Below are 18,011 nucleotides of genomic sequence, written 5' to 3'. Positions count from 1 at the left end.
CAAGGATCAAATCTCCAATGATTCCTAATAATCTGCATTATAGTTACTTTTAAGATTTGAGATGATAAATTTTGTCAGCCATTCAAGAATTTGCATAATCAGCCTTCTGTTTTCCATGGAAGATCATATTCATCTCACCCTTTTAACACAAATAATCTGTGAGAAATTCACAACTGAACAAATCAATTGTAAATGAATAAAAAAAAATTAATTGGATTTTCAAAATCAATCATCCATGGTGAATTCTAGCTTTTTTTTTTCGTTTTTCGGTAAATCAATCACCAAAATCTGAAAATTACTCGTAGATTTCATTTAGCATCGAAATGAATTCATTGAATTCGACGAATTCAATCCAATTCTTATTAATTAAAAATTAATTAAATTATTATTCTTGCCAAAGCCCATTTCCAAAGATCTCATAAAATAACAGCCCCACAAGAAAAATTATACGGCCCGGCGGCCGTTTGGGTGGTTGTCCACGTTACAGTACTACAGAAGAATCACTGAGCTTATAGCATTACGTGTCGCTCAAACTGAAGGGTCTTCTGCAGATAGCAGCTCCATGCAAGGCCGGTATTAAAAGCTGGCAGGGTATTAGCTTTTGAGTTCTTGTTTGTTACGTTGTTCCTTGTTTGGATAAATTGCTTTATTCTTTCTTCTTTGGAGTAGGGTTTTTGGTGGAGTGGCATGTTATCTCTTCTCCAATGTATTTATCCTCCTGAAAGATGCCATTCTCTTTTAAAATTTGGTAGGATTTTCTTTCTTCTCTCAAAAAAGAAAAAGGGCTTTTGGGTTTGTTCTTAGTCCTCTGGCTTTCATTGATTTTGAGGTGGTGGCAGCTTGCTAGGAGATCCTTCTCTCTTCATTTTTCGATTCACCATTCTCAAGGAGGTAAGTTTTATGATTCATAGCTGTTTGCTCAATTGTGTGATAGAAAAGAAAATAAATTAAATTGAGAATTTTTTTTTTTATCAAAAATGGAGAGCTAAAACTTAAAAAAGAGAAGATAATTTTTTTTATGTTAGTTATTTACTTGATGATGAATGCATTTACAATATAAAACTTTTTACTTTTATTTTCTTTTCTGATAGTAATTAAAAAATTTTAGGTTTTATTATTTTCCTTGTTTTTTTTCATCACTTTCTTCAAAGCAAAACCGACAGTTATGCTTTGTTTATTTTGAAGGATGCTAATGAAAAGGAGGATAAAGAAACAAAGAAATATAATATTCTTAATTTATTTGCTTGAATAACAATTATGAAAAAGGGAAGAGAGTAATAAAAATGAGATCTTCTGATTTTTTTAAAGTAGCTTAGAAGAAAATAGAACCTTTTTTATGAACTGTGATTCTTGAAAGCGAGCAGATACTGGGGTTGCGGAGATGGAGACCGGCACTAGTAATAACCAAGAATCAGGTGAAGAGGAGAAGATGAGCAAATCCCTGAAGAAATTCCTGCTCATAGTGAACAGTGCACTATTAGCAACAGGCTGTTGCGTAGGTCCACTGGTCCAGCGTCTCTACTTCTTGAAAGGGGGTAAGAGTGTCTGGATTTCTTGCTTTTTGGAAACAGCTGGTTGGCCGTTCATTATCTTTCCTCTCATTGTTTCATACTTCTTTCGTCGAAGGAAGAATAGTTCTATGACCAAGCTCTTCTATATAACCCCTCATCTCTTTCTAGCCTGCGCTGTTATTGGTGTTCTTACTGGCTTGGATGATTTTCTTGCTGCATATGGTGTTTCTCTTCTTCCTGTATCCACTTATTCTCTTATCATTGCTACCCAACTCGGCTTTACTGCTGCATTTGCTTTTATTTTGGTCAAGCAAAAGTTCACACCTTTTACTATTAATGCAATTTTCTTATTGACAATTGGAGCTGTCATCCTTGTCCTCCATGCTAGTTCTGATCGTCCTGCTCATGAAACCAACAAGCAATACTTTATTGGATTCTTTATGACACTTGGAGCTTCAGTGCTTTATGGATTTGTGCTGCCATTGATGGAGTTGACATATAAGAAAGCAAAGCAGACCATCACTTACACTCTAGTTATGGAGATGCAGATGGTTTTGTCTTTCTTTGCTACTGCATTCTGCGCCATTGGGATGCTTCTGCACAAGGATTTTGCGGTTTTTCTCCTCTCTGTCTTTTAGGCATATACACAAACATAAGCTTACATATATATTCAAGAACAAGTTCTCATTCCTCTAATTCATATTCTATGCAGGCAATTCCAAGAGAGGCAAGAGAGTTCGAGCTTGGGAAAGCAACATATTATCTAGTGTTGATTTGTACTGCAGTGTTTTGGCAATTCTTCTTCCTGGGAGCAATTGGTGTTGTTTTCTGTCATTCATCGTTGCTCTCAGGTATTATAATTGCTGCCTTGCTGCCTGTGACAGAGATATTAGCTGTGTTGTTCTACCATGAAAAATTCCATGCTGAGAAAGCGATTTCTCTGGGTTTGTCTCTTTGGGGATTCATTTCTTACTTCTATGGTGAGTTCCAGCAAAACAAGAAACTTAGAATCAGGCTTCAAAATTAGAATCGCCTTAATCCTGTGTTGAATAATAAGTTCTTCATATTGAGAAACAATTGTTAGATTGATCATGCCTTTCCTATTTTTTGTATTAGTATTAGGTTTTTTCATTGATTAAAAGGAAATGTCTGTAACTTTATATTCACATAGATCATAGATGTCACCATGGGAAAAATCTGAATGTCATTAGATATACATTCAAGCCCAGTTTTGATCTAAACCTATGCTCAATTCATGGAGATGAATTGCCGGCAAAGAAAATAGCTCTATCCACGAATATGAATGATCTAAAACTATCTTATATTCATAGAGATAAATTGGCAATCAAGTAAGTGCTTGCCTACATGAGGTCTGTTTTGTCATCTCGTGAATCTTAAAGCCATAATACATTCAAGCCACTATTTTTTTTTTTCTCAAAGATAGATTATAGAAGGCCATTAAGGCTTAGAAAGAAATATAAAGTCTTGCTGAGCAAACAAATTACATCGAAAAGCAGACATTCTTAAGAAATCTATTACAAAAAGAATGAGTTAAAAAATTTCGTAGTTTGATAAAGAGAGAAAGAAAACTCTGAAAAGTGCCGAGACAGATTCAAAAATAGCTTTTCAACAAGCGAAGTATTCTAAAAGTAAAGGGTTCGATAAGGAGCTTCACAAACATCAACAGTCGATAACGCTACCTTGAAAATTACTAACCACAATTGCAGTAGCACTTTGTAGCATTCAAGAAAATTTCTAGCAACAATTGCAGTAGCACCTGTAGCATTCAAGAATTTGTGTGGAATCAGCCTCTTGCACCATGAAAATAAAGGAGCTTTTCATCGAACACATCTCATGCATGACAATAAAGCAAGTGAATGACAATTGGTTATGCAGTGGGTTTGAAATATTGCAGTGCATAGACGTGGAAGTTATTGTAACTGATAAATATAATCTTTTCGTTTATTATAATTTATTTTGTTAAAAAAATAATTTAAATAAATTTTTATAAAATTATTTAATATTTTAATTTTTTTAAATAAAAATTTTATTTTTTTATTTCAAACAAAAAATTATTTAAAAAATAATTAAATTAAATTATCACGAAATTGTTAATTCAAATGGAGGAAATATGAAATCCAAATGAGATGGCAAACAAAAGGTTTATTATTATAAAAAATACATACACGAAAAGAGATGAAGATAAAAGAAGCAGCTATGTAATTGACAAAATGACTAAATATATATATCGCGGTGGAGCAGGTGTTTGACACAAAAACGACAGCGTTTTTTTGTTTCTTCTGCAAAGACCTAAACCTCCACCATTACGTGCCGCCTTTCTTCCTTTCTAAACTAGTAATCTGCACTCTCCCAATCCCTCCCTGTCGGACTCTGCGCCTCTCACTTCACCAGACACTAGTCACCGCCGAAGGCACCAACTGCCACCGTCCTTTCTTCAATCAACACACCACTCTATTCGAAGAAAGGTTGATTTAGCCTTTCATGTCACTCGCGTCTCGCTAACTCTTTCACCCATCCTCTCTCATCTTCGGTACACCGCTAAATCCCTTCAACTCCTCCTTTGGTGTTTCTACACTTCTATTGCTGCCGCTGTCTCTTAAACTACTTCATTCCCGAAGATTAAGAATAAGTTTCAACTACTCCCAAATTAGTAGTTGTGTTCTTCAATTTCAATTTTTTTTTTTCAGTTCGGTAAGTTCTGAATCTGCCCCAATTTGAAGCTTTCATTTTATTTGTTGTTTTTTATTAATTTCATTTCATTTTATCTGATAAATCCTTCTCGTGTGTTCACTAGAGATGCTGATAATGCTTAGGTTCCAGCAAACCATCATTTCTGTAATTGATTAAACCCCAGATAAAATATTTTTTCGACAACATGGTTAAATGGGAAATAGATAATTCTTTTTTTAATTTTTATACTTTCTAGGCATAGATGTTTGATACTTGTTTTCTATGCTTGAAGCAGAGAGGCCACTAAAGCCAGTTGCTGCTTAGCTACAAAGTTGTTTATTATCTTAACGATGAAGGAAGAAGAAGTGAACAGGTGCCAGATTCAGGAATGGTACCCAAAATTCAAGTCTGTCTCTATCAGAACTATTATTCATGAACTTCCAGAATCGTTTGTTGAGTACCTTCTTGATGATTCAGGGCCCTTTATCCTCCCCATTTCTGTTTCTAATGAAGATGCTTTACCCAATAGGATCCATAATCCTATAGATGAAGAGGATTATCAAGTTTCAGAAGGGTCTGGAGATGAAGCAGAGCAACCTAAGTCACCCCCATCTTTTCCAGAACTTGAATTGAAGATTAAGGAATCAATTGAAATGCTTGGAGGTGCAGTTTTTCCTAAGCTGAACTGGAGTTCCCCAAAAGACTCTGCTTGGATTAGCACATCTGGAACCCTCCGCTGCACTTCATTCAGTGAGATTGTGCTGTTGCTGCGGTCATCTGACTCATTGGTCCATGATTTGTGCCATGCCTATGATTCATGCAGTGAAAAAACCTTGTCAAGACCTCCAAGTTTCTTCCTTGCACTCAGAAAGTGGTACCCATCTTTGTTGCCTGAGATGGAATTCCGTTGCTTTGTTCAGGGACACCATCTAGTTGGGATCTCACAGCGTGAAGTCACTACATTTTATCCTTTTCTTCTTGAGAAGAAACATGATTTTCAAATGCTGATTGAGGGTTTTTTTACTGATAATGTGAGGCTGAATTTTGAGTCAGAGAACTACACATTTGATGTTTACATCACCAGGGATGAGCGTGTTAAAATTCTGGATTTTAATCCTTGGGGAGCATTTACACTTCCATTGCTTTTTACTTGGGAGGAATTAGAGCAGAATGTGAGAGAAGAGAACAGTGTGGACTTCAGGATCGTGGAGAGCCAATGTGGAATTCGGCCAGGACTGAAAACAGCTGTTCCAAAAGATTATCTGGATACTAGTCCAGGAAGTGGTTGGGATCAGTTCTTGAAGAAAGTTGATGCAGAGTTCAAGCAACAAGGAATTACTCCTACAAGTGGATCTGATGCTTGAAGATTTTGAAGGTATTTTTAAATTTTCGGTTGGTTTCAGGCTGTCAGTGCAGTACTTCTCAAACCTGTTTTCATATTCCTCCTGCAACCTGCAACAAGAAATTAGTTGTTTTTGGACTACGCTTGATTTTGTACATTGACAGGATATTAAAATTGGGAAATGGCAAGCATGAAGAATTGATGAAATCCTTTGATTTTAATGCTAAAAATTTGAAAAATTACTCCTTTTCAACAGAATATGTTCATTAAAATATTTTCTGCAACATATCTCAGCAATTTCAATAATTTCACAGAATTGATCGAATCTTTTACTCAAGCTAATTTGAACTTTAAAGAATCCAGAATGGGTAGAAGACTTTGGGTTGAATTATCAGAAAGAATCATGCGTTGAAGTTGTTGAATTTCCACATTCAGCTTCTTCTTGATTTTCCGATTCTTTGAAACTGTTGCATCTTGTTGTTTCAAATCTTGGTGAAGTCCTCCTAATTTTGATTGAACAACTTCCAATTCGCCACGAGCTCTGGCTAATTCATTCTCTAAATCAGAAATCTGAGCATTCAATGAGTCACGAACGTTGCGACATTCTTTGATCCGAGAAGCAGAAGCTTTTGTTTTTTCCTCACCTTGTGAAATTTGCTGTTCAATTTGCTCTAATTCTTGGCTGTTGGTATCTATTAAGGATTTGCGCTCACTTTGTCGATTTAGGTGTAGCAAAGTTAGTTGCAAGGCAGAAGTTTCATCTGCAGAAAGGGAAATGCTGGCCGATGCTTGGATCAATGAAGAAATTGCTTCTTGTACTCGTGCCAAATCAGAAGGGTTATCCATTAGAGTGATCCCTTGCTTTAAACCCGATGTAATAATGTTCATTGCTTGCAAAGGGGAAGAAGGGCTAGTTGATGATGCCAGCTTCCAAGCGCCTACTCTAGGTTCAACATTCAAGATGCGAGCTATAATAGCATCTATTGCCTCATCTTCATTCACGACCTAAGAAAGAAGAAGGTAAGTCAGTTTGAAATTTCAACAAGCCAAGGTTAAAAGTGATAATAATACCTTACTCAAGCTAGTTGTTGCTTCTGATTCTCTAAAAATTGATGCAGAAGGTTGGGAATTAGATGTTGACGGTTCAGTTGTGGTAGGAATCAAGGAAGGGGGTATTGCAGATGAACCTGCTGAATTGATATATTAGGTCTATAACATCATATGGGTCAATTGTGGAAAATTTTAGAATAGTTAACAAGTTACCTGGGTTGTCTTCCACCCCATTTGAAGCTGAAATCATTGAAGCTGGAGTTGAAGCAACCGGAGCTGTGACAGGTTGAGTAGAGATGGTCTCCTGAGGGGAGGAAACTTCAACTGGATGATCACCAATCCACAACTGTGAGGATTGGTGAGAGTAAGGTTCATCTTTTCTGAATATCTCTAAAGAAAAGACATCCCATCTACCATTATTCCAGTAGGTGTGGAAATAGACCTCCGGTACCCGTGCAATTTTTAGATAATCTCCATCATTTCGGTCAGGATGCAGTGTCAAGATTAAATTCACAGGCACATTTGTAAATTCTAGTACCATCAGGCGAGTAAGATGTTCAATGCCTGATGGAACCCTCTGCAACAGTCCACAGTTTTGGACAATTAGCTTTTGCAGACAAGGCATTGCTCCTTTCTCGATAACTATCTCTTTGAGTCTATCTAATTTGTTAAGAACCAAAAACTTAAGTTTTGGGAATCCTTCAGCCTGAAAGTTCAATAGCTGTCCGTCATAAACCTGTACAAACTCAACATGTACTAAATTGGGTAAATGTTGAAGAGATACAAGCGGATCTCCACTTTGCTTGCTCCATTTCAAGACTACCTTTTCCAAACTCTCAAGTGAAGAAATCCAGTCAGGTAGTCTCTCTAAACGTCCTTTCAAATATAATCGTTGAAGAAATTTAGGGGGTGAAGATATATAACCCAAATCAAGGGACTCGCTTGCAATGGTTGATGCAACAGATAATGCACGAAGGTTGGTCAGCTTTGCAATGGAAGGACAAAGATGAACGCCATCTTCTTTCCTTAAATTCACAATACCTAACCTTCTCAGTTGAGTCAGTTCTCCTATTTCTTTCATTGAGTTTGGATTTGCTTCTAAGAAGCATAGCTTTTGGAGAGACCGTAGACCTCTTATATGAGTTTGTAGCTTAAAGCCAATTGTTTGCTTGGTTTCCATCTGATCATCAAACTTTGTCTCGTAGCGATACACAAGTATTTGGCGAAGTTTTTGGAGCTTCAGAATTGCAGTTGGCAATTCTGTGACCCGAGAATTCTTTAGATCTAAGGTTTCTAGGTACTGCAGATTGCCAATTGAGTTTGGGATGTAGTTCACATCTGTATTTCTCAAACTTAGATACTTCAATAGCAAGAGGTTAGTAACTTCATTTGGAAATTCTTGCAAATGCGTGCCACCCAGTTCTAACACGTTGAGCATTCTTAAATCCCTGAGAGAAAGATCAAATAATGGAGACTCAGGTAAAATATCTAGCTCCGAGAACACGAGCAAAGAACGAAGTCCTGAGGCAGAAGTAAACTGACTTATTCTTTGTATTCTTGCCCTGACATTCTGTATAGAAAGGCGGCGAACTCTTTCAGGCAATATCATGCTTTCTTCTTTGGTTATTGCTGCAAAACCTTGATCTTTTGCCTTGGAAATGATGATCTCATGCAGAATGCCTTGGATACGACATTTTTTGACCCGACCATCGCTAGCAGCCTCTACAACTTGGACCAAGCTTCTTTCTAGTAGCTCATTCAAGTAACTTTCTGCAACTTCCTCTAACATCCTTCCTTCTGTTTCTACCACGAATCCTTCTGCAACCCACAATCGAACAAGTCTCCTATGCTCAATCGGATAGCCTTCAGGAAAGATGCTGAAGTAGAGTAAACAACATTTGAGGTAGTATGGCAAATTATAGTAACTAAGTGACAATACTTTCTTCATATTCCCGAGACTTTGGTTGGCCTGTATTTCAGCGCCAAGGCTTCTATAAACCATGTCCCATTCATCTATCCTAGTGTTGTCCCTTGTTGCTAGAACACCACTGATTGCAATGATTGCCAATGGCAGTCCCTCGCACCTGCCAAGGATTTGTTGTGATACATTTTCCAGATGGGGAGGACAAGAGTTGCTCTGAAATGTCTTCTTGCAAAACAAAGTCCAAGCGTCTTTTGAAGATAATGAATCTAATGCATAGATTCTATTAGGAGATTCGATGGAGGCATTTTTGGCAACTTCACTTATGCGGGTTGTAAGCAATATTCGGCTCCCTTCAGTGTTTTTTGGAAATGCATGTTTAAAAACATTCCAGGCTTCATTACTCCAGACATCATCCAAGACTATAAGGTACCTTCTTTGTTGAAGAAATTTCTTTATTCCCACCCTTAGCTCATGGTCGCTCATGGTGTCAAATCCTTCAGGACTTGGCTCCCTGAGCACATGGTATAGCTGTCGGACAATGTCTTGTAAGAGGTCTCTTGTCTTGAAGTATTGAGTAAGAATAATCCAAGCACAAAATTTGAAGTGTTTCTTAACTTGGGAATTCTCGTAGACTCGTTTCACTAATGTGGTTTTACCCACGCCTCCCGTTCCAACCACCGAGACCACTTCAAGCTGTGATTTGCTTCCCAGAAGCCACCCAATAAGCTTCCCTTTAGGCATTTCAATGCCTACTAGATTGGCTTCCTCCAGTAGAAGGGGATCCTGTTGCGCAGCCAGGTCTACTCCACCGCTATAGTTGACTCCTCGCCATTTTGAAATGATGTGATTGAATGACGTACGTGCTTTCGAGATGTCTTCTACTCTGGTCTTGATTTCCTTTATCCTGGTTCTGATGTCTCGCATTGTTGCAGCAATTTGATGACGAGCTTTCAAAGATATAATGAAGTCTGAAGTTTTATTAAGACAATTACAGACGCCATGTCCATGATCATGTGCAAGATGCAGCATGAAATCAGCAAGAACGTCTTCCATCTCATAGGCCACATCTCTCAAGTTCTTCACCCACACTTTGAACAAAGGGTCAATCTCCTCCTCATCGCTTGACTCTGCAACTCTTAAAAAGGCCAACGAGAACTCTAACTCGTCTTTGATGTATTTAGCATCTCCCTTAACGCCAAACAAGAGGTTGCTTTCATCTGTCAGAATTTCTGAGAGCTTCATTAGTAGAAAGGTTACTGAACCTTCTGCCATTATTTCTCAACTGGAATTTGGCTTGAACAAAAAATTAGATGAAGAGGTGGGATTTTTACAAGAACATTGAATAGAAACAAGGTTCCAAATATGCTAAGGAATGGTGTTTGTGCAGAAAGTCCAATGAATTCAACAAAGCTTCTCTTACAGAGGGAGGAGATGAGGACAAGCTGGAGGAGGTTGCAAATTGCGAAGAGTTGGAGCATTTTTTATAATAATAAAAAATGATTTAGAATTGATTGATAATAAAATATTTTAGCAATCATTCTCTTTAAATAATTTTTTTTAATGTAAATGTAATAATAATTAATAAATATTTTCTGTGGTGTTCAGGGAAATACTGAGCTCGATGCCGCTGACAATTTCTTCATTGACCTTGAGCAATATTTTACTCATACCTACCCATAGAAAGAAGTATCTTTTTCACAAGAATTAAAGAAATAATTTTAATGACATTACTTTTAGGAATCATTATAAAAAAAAAATATCCTCTGATTTGATGTTTTTTAAATAGAATATTATAATTTAATTTATAATAAAATAAATAATATATTTTTATTTTTTTCTTTTTAACGCAATTGATAAATATTGATGTGGTATTTAAAAATCAATTGAAAGTAATTTTTAATTTAAATAAATTATATTTTAGTCTTATAAAATCTATAATTTAATTTATATATTTTTAATTTTAATAATAATTTTTTTATAATAAAATATTCTCTTTAATTATAATTCATTTTTATATACTTAGTGATGATAGCCGGATTTCTCCACCCCGGTCTGGGGCCAGACCCACGATACCAGCCCATTATTTAGAGGCCCTCAAGCCTCATACATGCATCAAGTCCGGTCCACTTAGTCTGGAGACCGGACTCCCATCAATCTCCTCAATCAGGTCGGCCTAGTTCTTGAGGCCCGACGAACAAATTCTCTCTGGGTTCAGCCCATATCATATCTTCCGGTCCAGTCCGGAATCAGGAAGGAGACCTATCCATCCTTCACGTGGGACCACCCGCACGCACGTCCGGAAGAATCAGGGATCGTTACGCATGGGGCAGCGATCCGATTTCCTCGTACGTCCATATCAACGTGACAGGGACAGGTGGCCCAATAACATATATTCTGTTACACGTCACTAGCGGACAAAAGAAAATAGATAAAAGGGGAAATATTCTCATCTAAGTTCAAGTTTTTTCTCAAGCTTATAGAACCCTTGTAAAACCCTATTTTCTGGATCTCAGATCATCAATTGGCGCGCACGCTCAGGCCTATATGGAGGAGAAAGAACCCTACGCAGGTAGATCATAGGTATCCCACATCGAAAAGAGGTTGAAAGGGAGAAGGTCTTATAAGTCTCTGTCTTTGAAACCCCAGTGGACACGTTTTAAAGCAAAACCGTGTGGCCTTGAGTCAAAGCGGACAATATTCACTGGTGTTGACTCAGGATCCAGATGACTCAACGTCATCACTTAGAAATAAATCTCTTAATTACTTAAAAATAAATATTTATATTTTTTATAAATTAATCTCTCGTGTTTATTAAATTTAATATCTTATTTAATAAATTAATAAAGTAAACAATTAAATCAAAAATTTTGAAGGATATACATTTAAATTCAAGTTTAAACAATTTTTTTCCATTTAATTTTTCCTTTCCAATTAATTTACTTTTTTTTATTTGATTACGACTAAAAGAAAATAATATATTTTTATTGTATTATTTTTTATTTATAAGATATAAAATTTAATAAATAAAGAAATTAATTTATATATATAATAATAAGTAATTATAATATTTAAGAATCAATTTATAAAAATATAGCAATTAATTTTATTTAAAAATATAAAACTTAAATTAAAATATTATTTTATTAATTAAATAAAATTTAAAGAATTAAATTTAAAAATATAAAGATTAAAAATGTAATTTTTACCAAATATCAATAAATAAATTATAATTCACTAATAATATTTAATAATATTAAAAAAATTTATCTAAACTTTTTTATTATAAATAAAATTATTAATTATTCCATATTTTTATAAAAAAAAGTAATTGATTAAAATATTTATAATAAAAAAGAGATAAATGCATTAAAGATAACAGATAAGAGTATAGATTTTAAAAAAATTAATACATTCTTAATTTTTAAAATGCTAGTGGAAAATAAATGAGAAGATTTTGGGATTAGAGGTTTGAGTCCCAAACTTCGAGAGATGTTGGAGATTTCATACCCAACATAAGTGTTTGATAAACTCGTCAATTAGTTGTTGTTTAGTTAATAAATTCTCAATTATAAAGAGTGATTTGCGATATTTCAAATTGATGATCTGAGATTTAGAAAATAGGATTTTATAATGGGTTCTGTAAAACTGGAAAAAGGTTAGACTTAGAGGAGAGTATTTTTCCTTTTATATGTTCTTTTTGTCCGCTAGTAACGTGTAACAGAATGTGTGTCATTGGGCCACCTGTCCCTGTCACGTTGATATGGACGTACGAAGAAATCAGGTTGTTGCCCCATGCATAACGACTCCTGATTCTCCCCGAGCACGCATGCGGATGGTCCCACAAGGCGAATGGGCTGAATTCCTTTCTGGTTTCGAGCTGGGCCGAAAGATAAGGTTAAGACTAGGCCCAGAGGGAATCTGTTCATTGGGCCGAAGGGGCTGGGCCGGCCTGATCGAAGAATCCGACTAGAGTCCGGTCTTTGAGCTAAACGGGCTGGACCTGGCTCTTGGAGGAGACTTAGAAGCCTTCAGATTATGGGCTGTCCTAATGGGTCTGACCTTAGTCTGGAGTGAAGAAATCCAGCGGTTATCAATTGCCCCTTTACCTCCTCGTCAGTTATTGCCCGACTGATGAGGAGGTAAATACCGAGAGTCATCATGACCGCGCCGCCCAAGGACAAAACTGTTCAAAACATCTTTTCGGCTCTTTATTGTTCCAAATTTCACTTCCCGTCAGTCTCTCCCGAACATTGGCTCTTCTCTGTTCTACTGCTCTCATTGCTTTCCTCAGCTCATTAGCCCTAATCACTTTTCAGGTACGCCTCTTCTTTTACCATGGATAGTTCTAGTCTCCCCGATGTCGTCAACCAGGAGTCTAGCATCACCCCGTCTAACATTAGGAATTTTATCTCCAGGGAATACCTGGATACCCCTCTTTACCATATCCGGGCTCCTTACCGGAATGAGAGAATTGTTCTTCCTGATCCTTCTCCCCCTGGCTTAATCGACCCTCAAAGGGACGTCAGTTTAGTCTTCTTCATCAAATAGAGGGAATACGGTCTGTCCTTCCCCTTTTCTTCTTTCTTTAAAGAGGTCTTCCAGTATTTCGAGATCACCCCTCGAATGCTAACCCCTAACTCCATCCTTTTCATGTCTTGCTTTGAATCTGCGTGTCTGAGCTGGGGGTTTACACCCACGGTTCACCTGTTCGTCAGCTTCTTCCGGCTAGTCAAAGCGAGCCAGAAATTTTATTATTTTGCCCCCCGCAGAGGATTGTCCATTTTCACGGGCTACAAGGACTCCATCAAGGGCTGGGTAGAGGGTTTTCTTGTGGTAGAACTGAAGAAGCAGACGGGGTTGGCTTGGGAGCTTAACCTCCCCTGGGAAGGGGTCTCTCTGGGTTGCAACGACCTGCCCCAGTTGAGCCTTACCGAACAGGTTGGGTTTTTTCATCTGACTTCTGTGAACAAGAAGTACGACGTCGAGAAGTGTATGTTTGCCTGTAATCTTAAGGATATCCAAGATGCGGGTATTATGCTTTGTCCAGCCGCTTTGCCTTTTCTTTGTGATTTCTACTAGGGATTATGCTAACCTGTTCTGATTTTGTATTGTTTGTAGCTTCTGACATCGAGATGGACCAAATTAAGCCTCCGAAGAACTTAGTTCTGTCTAGGGAGAGCATGAACGCTGCGCTGGACGCCCTCCGAGCTGGGCGATGCGTCTCAGAGGCTACTGAAGAAGTGGCCCGGCTTATTTCTTCCAAGACGGTTAGCCGACCTCCTGCCCCAGCTTCTTCTCGAGCTCCTAAGCCGAGCTCTCGAAGTACCAAATCTTCCAGGCCATCTAGCCGTAGCAGGCCGAGCTCGGCCAATCAATCTTCCCAGGCTCCCAACGCAAGTTGCGGTTTCTAAGAAGGAGGGGACTCCCCAGATTGCCACCGGGTCGATTGAGGACATCGAGCTAGCGTGGAAGGATCTGGCTGCGCCTTCTGGGGGTATTTCTGAGGAGGTGCCTGGGACACACCCTGCCGTCGTCAACACCCCCGAGGGTGAGAAAGTGACCAGCCTGGCAGGGGAAGATATTCAGGGGGCCGTTACTGAAGTTGCCCCTATCATTGAGGGAGTAGGACCCGGTCCAGTTGATGACGAGGCCGTAGCGGAGGAGGTCGGGAGTAAGCGTCCTCTTCCTTCTAATGCACCTGCCCCTGCTCCTAAGAGATCTCGTGCTTCATAAAGGCCGACTCCGGCCCTGCCTGCTATTGGAAAAGAGAAGGCTTTTGTAGTGCCTCTGTTGTCTGCCCCGGATGACGACATCCTGAATGCAGAGGACATCACTCACCAGTCCCCAGCAAGCGTGGTGGCTGAGTTAATCCGAGAGCGGATGTTTGGCGGGGTTATGGAAGCCTCAGACCCTCGCTTGCTTGTTCTTACTGGCCTTCTGGCCAGCTCCACTCATGAGCAGGCAGCGTTTCGATCTCGGACTCGGGGGGAGTTAGGAGATATTATCAGGGAGATGCTCCTTATGGTAAGTTGTCCTTTCCGATTTCTGTCCATACTTTAGTTTTCTTCATTTCTTTGTTCTGACAGTTTTCCCTCTTTGCTAGGTGACGGGCCTCTTCATGGAGGTAGATGCTCGCGACCACGCTCTTTAGGAGTCAGTGGAACGCCGGGTCGAGGAGGCACGTTTGGAGGAAAACCTGTCTGCCACCAGTGATGCCCGAAGCAATCTCGCCGCAACTCAAGAGCATTCCAAGTCCTTACAGGCAGAGCTGGCATATGCCCTGGATACTCTCAAGAGAGCGGATGAGAAGGCAGCTGAGGCAGATATTCGTTGTAAAGAAGCCCTGAAATAGCCGTCTTCTCTGGAAGAGGTTCAAAGGGAGAGAGATGAGGTCCGCCACTAGTATGAGGCCTTGAAGGCAGATTCTGAGGCAGCCCGGTTCCAACACGAGGTAGTGATGGCTCAGAGGGAGGAAGTCCTGGCTCGGGTAGTGGTCCTCGAGCAGGAGTTGGTCAAGCGGGCATAAAGTTTTAAAGACCTGACCTTGGAGGCTGAGACAACTAAACTCCAAAATCAACATCTCAGCCAAGAGATCGAGGCTTTGAAGAAGAGATGCTCAGCCCTGCTTGAGGATGCTAAGCTGGCTGAAGATAGGGTTCAGCTGGAGTGTGAGGAGCGCCTGCGGGAATTCAAGGAGTCAGCCGAGCTGAAGAAGGAGATTGAACAGGCCTGTGAAGTTCGTCTTCAAGCTTACAGGAACTCTCCTGAGTTGAAAGCAGAGATAGCTGAGGCTTTCCAGGCACGACTTGCGGAGTACAAGGCCTCTGATGAACTGAAGATGGCTATTTGGCGAAAGGGCTTCCGTATGTTCGCGTCTGGCTTCAATCGAGGTTTGAGGGAGGCCAGACAGGCTCCTTCCGTTCCGCTGTCTGAACTCCGAGCCAAAGAGGAAGACTCTGGTGGCGAGGAGGTGCTTTATGGTGAGGATGACCTGCCCCTGCCTAAGGAAACTTCTCACACTTCAGCTGAGCCCTCTGATAAGGACACTGGGTTAGGAGAAAAGGAAGATATGGAGGTCTTCGAACCTGAGGAGGACAACTCCGGGCCTCAAGAGGAGGACGTAGAGCTAGGAGGGGAAGATGCTGAGCCTCAGGGGCAAGAGATGGTACTTTATGCAGGTGATGGGAGGTCTGAGCAAGAGGGCGCCAAACCTCCCCTAAGCAGTAATGTAAATACTAATGTAGAGGGCAGTAGTGTAGATAGTGAATTACCTAGGAATGTAAGCCCTTTGAGGACAATCTTTCCTCCCATAATCTTAGACGATTAGATTGTAAATTTTCCCTCTCTTTTATTGAAATTTTATTTTTGTTTACTTGAATTCTTTTTTGTCTTTCATTTATATTCGAGCTGTTCTTACTTCTACTTATCAATAATGAAACACTTATACTGTGTGCTTCGTAATTTTTCTAAGGAATCCACTATACTGTCTTTTCTTTTTGCCTTCAAGCTCGTCGAAACTGAAATATTATCAATTGACTGGACTTTTGATTTATAAATTTATCTATATCACTAAGGCATACTTACCCGTATGCTCTTTCCGAGCTAAACTGACTGTACCCGTGAGTTATGTTTTAAGGTGATGAGTAGGGACTGAAACTGAGGTTTTATCTGCTCGTGCCCTTAGGTTTTTCCTCGAGTTGCCCCTTTACCTCCTCAGCATTTATTACATGAGTGGTGAGGGGGTAAATCCTTAGACTTTGTAACTGCGCAGCTTCATTTTAGACAATTTTACCTCTCTTTTCGATTATGAGCTCGGATATCTAGTCCCTTGTCGAAGTGACCCTTTGTCAGTCAGTGCGATCCGGGCTGTATGCTCCATTGGGATAGGGAGCTCGGTCTTTTGTTGTTTTCTTTACTCGACTTTATTGAGCTCGGTCGTTTATTTGTTGAGAGTCCGTCCTTACAGCAGATTAAGGAGCTCGGATTTTTGCTCTTTGCTTAGGTTTTTATATATATAATTTTATGGTGCTATGGGCTCGAGAGTTCAGATTTTTACTTTCCCTACTTTGGTGCCCCAAGCTCTTTTGTGAAGCCTGTAGCTTTGGTTTGCCTCTTGAGCTTTTTGAGCTCGGTTCTCTTTAGTTTTTGGAGCTCGTGTTTTCAGGTCGGCTTTTCTTGGCCTCTCGCTGCCTTGGTCTTCTTAGTTCGACTTTTCACACTAGGAGATCTTAGGGACCCCGGTCTTTTACCTCCAGGAGGTCTCTACGTCTCAAGGAGGTCTTCTGATGTTAGGAGATCTTGGAGATCCTGGACTTGTAGTTCCAGGAGATCTTGGGGATCCCGGTCTTCATCCGGGAGATCTTGGGGATCCCGGTCTTTTACCTCCAGGAGGTCTCAACGTCTCAAGGAGGTCTTCTGATGCCAGGAGATCTTGGGGATCCTGGACTTGTAGCTCCTGGAGATCTTTGAGATCTTCGCCGGCCGTTTTTGCTCCAGGAGATCTTACGGGATCCTGACCGTTTTGGCTCCGGGGAGATCTTGGAGATCCCGCCGGCCGTTTTTACTCCAGGAGATCTTACGGGATCCGGGCCGTTTTTGCTCCGGAGAGATCTTGAAGATCTCGCCGGCCGTTTTTGCTCCAGGAGATCTTACGGGATCCTAGTCTTGTACCTCTTTGAGGTCTTGCGCAAGATTCGGGCTCATTGGCCTTACTGTTGCTTCGTCATCTCAGCCGGTTTTGTGGTGCCGGGGCCTTTTGGGAGCCCGGCCACCTACCTCACTGAGGTCTTGTGCAAGAGTCGGGCTAATTGGCCTTACTGTCGCTTCGTCATCTCAGCCAGTTTTGTGGTGCCGGGGGCCTTTTGGGAGCCCGGCCACCTACCTCACTGAGGTCTTGCGCAAGATTCGGGCTCATTGGCCTTACTGTCGCTTCGTCATCTCAGCCGGTTTTGTGGTGCCGGGGGCCTTTTGGGAGCTCAGCCACCTACCTCACTGAGGTCTTGCGCAAGATTCAGGCTCATTGGCCTTACTGTCGCTTCGTCATCTCAGCCGGTTTTGTAGTGCCGGGGGCCTTTTGGGAGCCCGGCCACCTATCTCACTGAGGTCTTCTAGGATCTCTTCTTTCTTTTTCAGAGAGAATTAATACTCGCAGTAATAGAGATAACATTGCTTTGCAAAAAATGGTGTTATGCCATTCATTCATGTTTTCAGAGTACAAGAATTTTCTTTACAAATATTCTAAAGGAAGTACCTCTTCTGCTGCACCGGCTTATTTAACCTTATGTTCCTTCATCGATCATGTTGATGGTCCCATTGGACTCATCATTCACTGGCCCCGCTCCCATTCTCCTGAGTGTTTGCGCTGCTGGGTTCGGCTGAGGCCTTTGTCCCTCCGGTTTCTTCACAAAGTTCTTGAGGTGTCCCCTTTTTATTAGCCTCTCAATCTCAGAAATCAACTGGTAGCAATTGTTGGTGTCATGGCCGTGTGTACGAT

The 18,011-nt window shown here is 40.1% G+C and overlaps 2 protein-coding genes and 1 pseudogene across 6 annotated transcripts; 2 read left to right on the top strand and 1 right to left on the bottom strand.

Moving 5' to 3' along the window:
* Window positions 1-16: 16 nt before the first annotated feature.
* On the top strand, window positions 17-2,598 carry LOC110624682 (annotated as a pseudogene).
* A 1,166-nt stretch (window positions 2,599-3,764) lies between these two features.
* LOC110625295 (cell division cycle protein 123 homolog) lies at window positions 3,765-5,751 on the top strand. Of its 5 annotated transcripts, none has more exons than XM_021770907.2 (2): window positions 3,765-4,062; window positions 4,498-5,751. In XM_021770907.2, the coding sequence occupies exon 2, from the start codon at window positions 4,553-4,555 to the stop codon at window positions 5,564-5,566; it is 1,014 nt and encodes a 337-aa protein (XP_021626599.1). In that variant the 5' UTR covers window positions 3,765-4,062; window positions 4,498-4,552; the 3' UTR covers window positions 5,567-5,751. The 5 variants fall into 5 exon arrangements, with proteins under 5 accessions (XP_021626599.1, XP_021626598.1, XP_043817179.1 ...); XM_021770906.2 differs by having other exon boundaries at window positions 4,495-5,751; XM_043961244.1 differs by having other exon boundaries at window positions 3,765-4,150.
* An 819-nt stretch (window positions 5,752-6,570) lies between these two features.
* LOC110625294 (disease resistance protein RPM1) lies at window positions 6,571-9,950 on the bottom strand. Its single transcript, XM_043961243.1, has 2 exons — window positions 6,808-9,950; window positions 6,571-6,731 (listed from the first exon to the last, which is right to left on the bottom strand). The coding sequence occupies exons 1-2, from the start codon at window positions 9,788-9,790 to the stop codon at window positions 6,583-6,585; spliced, it is 3,132 nt and encodes a 1,043-aa protein (XP_043817178.1). The 5' UTR covers window positions 9,791-9,950; the 3' UTR covers window positions 6,571-6,582.
* Window positions 9,951-18,011: the final 8,061 nt, after the last annotated feature.

Source organism: Manihot esculenta, chromosome 10 (assembly GCF_001659605.2).
Source record: "Manihot esculenta cultivar AM560-2 chromosome 10, M.esculenta_v8, whole genome shotgun sequence".
Taxonomy (NCBI): domain Eukaryota; kingdom Viridiplantae; phylum Streptophyta; class Magnoliopsida; order Malpighiales; family Euphorbiaceae; genus Manihot; species Manihot esculenta.
The sequence above is the reverse complement of the archived record's forward strand: the minus strand, read 5'-3'. Positions and strand labels throughout refer to the sequence as shown.

Coding starts and splice junctions, on each gene's coding strand:
- LOC110625295 (XM_021770907.2), top strand. CDS start 4,553: ATGAAGGAAGAAGAAGTGAACAGGTGCCAGATTCAGGAATGGTACCCA.
- LOC110625294 (XM_043961243.1), bottom strand. CDS start 9,790: ATGGCAGAAGGTTCAGTAACCTTTCTACTAATGAAGCTCTCAGAAATT. Junction 6,732..6,807: donor TGGGGTGGAAGACAACCCAG/GTAACTTGTTAA, acceptor TCAATTCAGCAG/GTTCATCTGCAATACCCCCT.